Below are 6,453 nucleotides of genomic sequence, written 5' to 3'. Positions count from 1 at the left end.
AAAACACATCTGTTCCATCTTTATTTGACCCTCTAACTCTAGCACTTTCTATTCTATTTTAATTCTACTTTATTTATCTTCTTTTTTTTATTTAAAAAAAACACTAGCTTTCTATTTTTTTCTATTCTATATACTTGTTATTCTTTGTGTGTGTGTGTATTCGGCACATTCGTGATAGAAAAGCGGCACTTTCACGTTATGGTATTACAACTGTGAAATTACAAACAAAAAATACACATTCTGAGACATAAACTGAAATGAATTATGTATTTTATTAACATTAAATCGTCCTCATTTTCACCTCAAAATTTTGGGGAAGCTGTGCCTCCCCTGCCTCCCCCGACAAGCCGCCACTGCACTGTATACATTCACTCAGAAGAGCAAATACTGTAAAATGAAAAAAAACAACACCCAAATCATGCTACAATCATGTTTCTGTGTTTTCTGATTTTATTTTCTTCAATCAGGAGCGTCTGATCGCACACAGCTTGTGTGGCGATGGATTCACCGTGACTCCGACTACTCCTTTGAGATCCAGCTCATCTCCAGACACTCCAGGTGGAGTCGTGAAGCGGTAGCTCTGAAGGAGGGAGGTGAAGAACAGGAAGAGCTCCATCCTGGCCAAACCCTCTCCAAGACACATCCTGCGTCCTGAGAAAGAGAGAGAGGCTGTTGAATTGTCCGTTTAAACTGTTGTCTAGGTAGGCAGCACAATAGGTTTCGGAACAGAGCTAATGGGAACTGGAGGGCTGCTGCTCTATTGGCTGGTCTGCCTCAGCTCATCAATAGGTACAGTATGTTCAACTTTATGCAGCACTGCGAAGACTAATCAGTGGCTGACTTGAAGCAGTGCATGCTGGTTAGAGATTTTGTCTGAATTGAGACAGCAGCGACGCTACGTCACTGTGACGTACCGCAAGAGCGATTCGAGAGCTTCTCCAGAGCAGCTGCAGGAGCTCTGATGACGAAAGCTGTTTCACAGTTGGCTGAATTCACCACACGACAACAATCGTGCTTCGTGTTTATTCTGACACCTTCAGTTCCACTAATGCTCACAAATCTCTTTTACTGTAGTCGCAAATATTATATTGAGTCATGTTAATCAAAAAACAATGATAAAAGTGTATAAGACCCACTTTATTTGAATAGTAAAGGCTTATGTTGAACTTTATTCTTGTACAGATAGCACTGTATTAAGCAGTACATGAAAAGTGTTTCTGTTGTTTCATGAAAACATCTCTGAAACGTCTGTGTATTTGACAAAAATTGCGTTTAATTCACTTCATCTGTGATATAGTATGCAAACACCGCGTGAGAGTCTATACGAGAAAAGTGTCAGACTTTACGTCTCGGCTTTCAATTCCGCTACCCGACTGCAAGCGACAACTCTCGCCGATCGGTCTGTACGAACTTGAACACACCTAATGTCAAAATAATTGAATAATCAAATCAAATAAAAGAAGGTGGGCTTGACGAGCGCAAACTCTTTTAACAGCGAAAAAGAAACATAAGCAACTAAAATATTTGTTAATATTTGACGATTTTCATAGTAATGTTAAACGATCGACAGTAATATCCAGTGATTCAAACTTCTAGACCTTTTTGTTCAATTAGGCTGTTTTGAATAGCAAATATACATCTTTTAAGTGATTCATGTATTTCGTAAATTAATGTGATGAGACTAGCATGCCCAATATGCAGAAGTTGGTGCGAGTTGCTGAAAGTCAGAGCCTGTGATAAATCATGTTTGAATGGCTGATTTTGAAGGTAAGTTTTAACTTTTTTTTCTTAAGTTTTTTTTTTTGTGTATGGATTTTACATGTATGGAGGGCCATTTCACATTAAAAAAAAATCACATAATGCTTTGGTAAATCATAATTATGACAAAAGTAATTATTATGCCATAAAAAGTCAGCATTAAGACATAATTCAATTATTCAAAAGTTGTATAGTAGGCTATATTCCAGCATTAAGAGTGAATGTGTGCATATTTTTTAAATTAAAATATTATTTGCAAGAAGTTCCAATGCATTACTTTATAATAAACTTCAGTTCTTTTACTGGTTTTCTTTCTTTTTCTTTAATTCCTTTAAATAAAAAGACCATTGCTATCAAATATTGCTTTGACCCCCCCAATGTGGACATTGTTACGGCCTTGAGCTGAAGTTTCACTGACCTGCAGAAAAGGGCATGAAAGCATCTCTCTTGATGAACTGGCCCGTCTCATCAAGGAAGTGTTCTGGGTAAAAGCTGTTTGGTTTTGCCCATTCGCTCGGATCCTTCAAAACAGACGTCAGCAGAGGAACTACAATGGTGCCCTAAAAAATGAAGAGAAAAGACCAAAATCTTGATGTTCAGGATGCACATGGTATCTTTTCAAGGCTTTATACATATTTATTCTTCTGACTGACCTTCTTGATGAAGTATCCATTGAAGGTAACGTCACAGCTGGTCATATGAGGGAGATTCATGGGCACTATGTTTGCCAGTCTCTGGGTTTCATGAATCACAGCATCTGTATAAGGTAATTTCTTTCTGTCTTCCACCACTGTCTGACGTCCACCGATCACTCTGTCAATCTCCTCCTGAACTCGATCTGCACACAAATGCAACACATATTTGTTCCTTTGGACTATTAAATTCAGCATTGAGGAAATACTCTTCATATTACTGTGTTTTTACCCTGTATATGAGGGTATTTAGCCATAAGCATCAGACCCCAGCGCAGAGTCGTTCCTGTGGTGTCGGTACCAGCGATAAACAGATCTGTCACAGACATCATAAGATTCTCCTCATGAAAATAGGAGTCCTTCTTGCCTGATTGCTGTCAAATGCAATCGACCAAATGCATATTAATTCACCAACTGAATTTCCGATTATTACAGTAAAGAGGATCATCGAAAATGTTGTAGGCAAAAAATTACATACCTCGTCGTTCTGTTTGCGGATGAGAAACGAGTCGACAAATCCTCTGCGGTCTTGTGGATTCAGAGTCTCCAGAAGTCCATTGATCAACTTCATCATCTGTTGTCTACTTTGCACAATATTGTTTACAATAATCCTTTTGTTTTTTAGGATTGGACCCAACCACGGAAATATATTATAAATCTAGAAATGCACATTCAGAGACACAAGAAAGACTGAGTGACATGTTCTCCAGAGATGCACTTTTTTCATTTACTACATTCCATAGTATAATCATACTTTAAATATTGTACTTTTTTTAAATCACACTACATTTCATCAAAACATATTGTTCCTTGTTATTTGAAGCTGAAGAAATCAAGACCCGCTCTGAGAAGCGATGTCTTCATGTATAAGCTTATTCTTTTCTGCTCGCAATTTCCAATTCATTCACTAATCAGACTGATCCACTTGCAGCTGTTCTCAAGTCAATCACCTTTTGATTCAGTGATCCGTTCAAAGCGATCCATTAAACATTTCACTGAACTGTTCATGTCTGAATGAGGCAAGAACTTGGATATTCTTGGAGCTTGAGTGCGCACATGTGACTGATGTCGTGAAAAGTATGTTACTAATGGCAAATTTTAGCATTAATTATTGTAAATGAAAATCATATTTAGGTCATTATTTGTGAACTAAATCAGCTGTAAAGGGATGAGTTGTTTAAGCCCATTATCTGGCATTTGTGTGTCACTGACTGTTTGTTATGGACTACTGTAGGTAAAAACTATAAATCTTTGCAAATTAATGCACGCATTTTCCCAGCTGCTTTAGTTTCAAATTCTATAAAACTAGTATGTTTGCATAGCGTTCCTCTTGCCTAGTGTGATGTTTGTGCATTGTATTTTTATACTATTTGTCACCACATATTTACACACAATTTGTTTTTCCTTATTTTTAAAATAATGGGGTGTATTTAGCTATTTATTGCATACTTGAATTATCAGTACATTTAAATTGATATTGTAGTTTCAAGAGTAGTAATGGTGTATGACATGGTTTGGTAATGAAATAAATGTTTTGCTTATTTGCAGATCAGTACATAATAAAAGTCTGCACAAATCTTATTGACTTATTTTAGTGGCGTTATAAGTACTTGATTGGAGTACTTCGTCCAACACTACAAAACATGTCCATATGTCATTAATAGATTTTGTAATGCCTGTCGGTAGTTGACAAACTATAGACATATCTGTCAGCATATAAATCATACATACCATCATAGATGCCGATCCACTAACCCGAACATTTTCATTTGCTCTGTCGACCATTTCAGTGAATTGAGGGTCTGTGTATTCAAATCTGCTGCCGTACACGATAGATGAGATGATGTTTGACACAGCGTAGTTCACCGGCTGTGTCGTGTCGAAGGGTTTCTCTGTGAAGAGGAAACAACAAACCGTCTCTCAATGGATCTTATAAACTAAGAGCATGTTTGCATGTGCTTGTCTCAGCTTGTACCTTCAAACTTATTAAACTCTCCTTTCAGATACTGAATTTCCTCTATGATTTTCTCTTCACTTCCTCTCTTGCCCATCCCAAAGTCCCGCAGGTTGCTGAGAGCGAAGCGTCGCATTTCTTTCCAGTTCTCTCCATTGGAAAAGATGATCCCTGATCAACACAAAACCATCTTAGAGTCCCAGCAACACTAGTAGAGAATGATTACGCAGACATACTGGCAAACAAAAATGTAAAATAAATAAAAAGTTCTACCTACATATACTCACTTAAGACATGCACAATTTCAAGCTAACAGTCCGATAGTTAAATGCATTTTTGGTTTTTCATTGTTAAATTGGCTGGTTCCCACCCAATTTTGTACGAATCCTTATAACGACTTCATATTTGTGACTAATTTATTTCATGTAGTTAAACCCATTTGAGAAAATTTTGACTCAGAGAGGCCATGAAGATTTGAAAGCTTGTGCAACATCTTTGTTTTATGAAATATCTAGCAGTTTGTTATGCTGGGACACAGATGAGGTGAGGCGGCTCCAAACGCAAGTCGTTTTTGACAAAACAAGAAAACAAACACGGGTAAATAACAAAGGAACAATGAGCAGGAGCTAGACCAGAAATCCAATACAGGAGCATCAACAGGGAATCAACAAACAAGCGCTGAAACACAGGGGTATATATACTGAGCTGAACTAATGAGTAACTATGGAAACTAACAAGCAGATGGGTGTGGTCCAATGAGTGTCCATGGCAACAAACAAGGGAACAGATTAGCAGGGAAACATGAGGGAAACAAGGCTACAATAAAGCTTTGGTATTTTTAAGACCTGGGACAGTCTTGCGCACTTACTTCCTGTCGCGCGCACGCGCTCTCAAGTGGCCAAGACCGCAAGTGTGGGTATTTGGACAAGGGGACAGAGACACAAGAAACAGACAGGGATCGTGACACATTTACAGTTTGCACGTTCATTTGAGGCAGAAAAAAGAAGAATCCTACCATGTTCGTCATTCATTATCCTGAAACTAGGTGCAATATCTCTGTCGCCGAACTCTTCTGCATGATTCACAAGAGCTTCTTTGACGGTTTTGTATCCAACTAAGACCACAGTTTTTTTGGGACCCAAAAACACTTGGAATATGTTCCCGTAGCTTTTGGAGAGCTGGAGGACGCAGAAAAAGACATTCACAAACAAATCTCAAAATGTTAGGCTACTATTACTGTCTGAATGTGTTCAAGTCAAGTTCTCACCTCAAAAAAGGTGTCAAAGGGTCTCGTGAGGTCAAGGGTCAGCAGGTTCCCCAACAGCGGCAGTGGTTTGGGTCCCGGTGGCTCTTTCCCTTCTTTCTGAGATTTGGATCCAGAGGAAAGCAAATACAAAACCAGAAGCATCAGCAACGCTCCCAGTAATGTACCTGTGCTGGAAAACTGCAGCAGTGACTCGACAACAGACATTTTCTCTCTGAGGCACTCTCCTCAACTGAAGCACTCACACATTTATAGCCACTGTGTAAGGGAGGGTCCTAAACCTAAACATTTTTTTGAAATCCATGAGAAGAAAGGGTTGGTGCGATTAGCATGTATGTGTCATGCTGTGATGAATCGGCAAAACAGGACAGGAATGTATAACATACAACATAATATAACAGGCCATAAAAGCAGAAGTTTAGGTTCAACACAATCTTTGCACCAATATTATTGCATGCATTTTGGTTTATATGCACTAAATATTGTGATATTGTCTACAACTGACAATAATCAGCGCATAATGAGCACGGCTGAACTATGACACACAGAGATCTGTTACCTTTATTAAACTTAAACCCTGCATAAACCCACACCTTATGATGTGTTCAGATTAGATCTTTACTCTAATCAAAAATGTACAAATTGTTATGAGCTCTATTATTCATTTTGTATGTATTATAAACTTTATAAGAATTTAATCAGACACACACACAAATCATCAGTGTTTTTGGATGAGTATTGAAACCAAATGTAAGGATGGATTTGACCAAAACTGAATTCAAGAT

The 6,453-nt window shown here is 38.1% G+C and overlaps 1 protein-coding gene across 2 annotated transcripts in view; it reads right to left on the bottom strand.

Annotated features, from left to right (window-relative positions):
• Positions 1–5,906, bottom strand: part of LOC107678269 (cytochrome P450 2K1-like) — an 8,770-nt gene extending 2,864 nt beyond the window's left edge. The window contains exons 1-9 of one of the 2 annotated variants that reach the window (XM_016473479.1): positions 5,672–5,906; positions 5,420–5,582; positions 4,426–4,575; positions 4,182–4,342; positions 2,929–3,108; positions 2,683–2,824; positions 2,412–2,596; positions 2,177–2,318; positions 292–651 (exon numbers count right to left, since the gene is read on the bottom strand). In XM_016473479.1, coding sequence (XP_016328965.1) covers positions 464–651; positions 2,177–2,318; positions 2,412–2,596; positions 2,683–2,824; positions 2,929–3,108; positions 4,182–4,342; positions 4,426–4,575; positions 5,420–5,582; positions 5,672–5,875 — 1,515 coding nt within the window. In that variant the 5' untranslated portion in view covers positions 5,876–5,906 and the 3' untranslated portion in view covers positions 292–463. Of the gene's footprint in view, positions 1–291; positions 652–2,176; positions 2,319–2,411; positions 2,597–2,682; positions 2,825–2,928; positions 3,109–4,181; positions 4,343–4,425; positions 4,576–5,419; positions 5,583–5,671 lie in introns of those variants that run through there. The other variant, XM_016473481.1, reaches the window with a different exon arrangement.
• Positions 5,907–6,453: the final 547 nt, after the last annotated feature.

This window comes from Sinocyclocheilus anshuiensis, unplaced genomic scaffold (assembly GCF_001515605.1).
Source record: "Sinocyclocheilus anshuiensis isolate Anshui unplaced genomic scaffold, SAMN03320099.WGS_v1.1 scaffold1764, whole genome shotgun sequence".
Taxonomy (NCBI): domain Eukaryota; kingdom Metazoa; phylum Chordata; class Actinopteri; order Cypriniformes; family Cyprinidae; genus Sinocyclocheilus; species Sinocyclocheilus anshuiensis.
The sequence above is the reverse complement of the archived record's forward strand: the minus strand, read 5'-3'. Positions and strand labels throughout refer to the sequence as shown.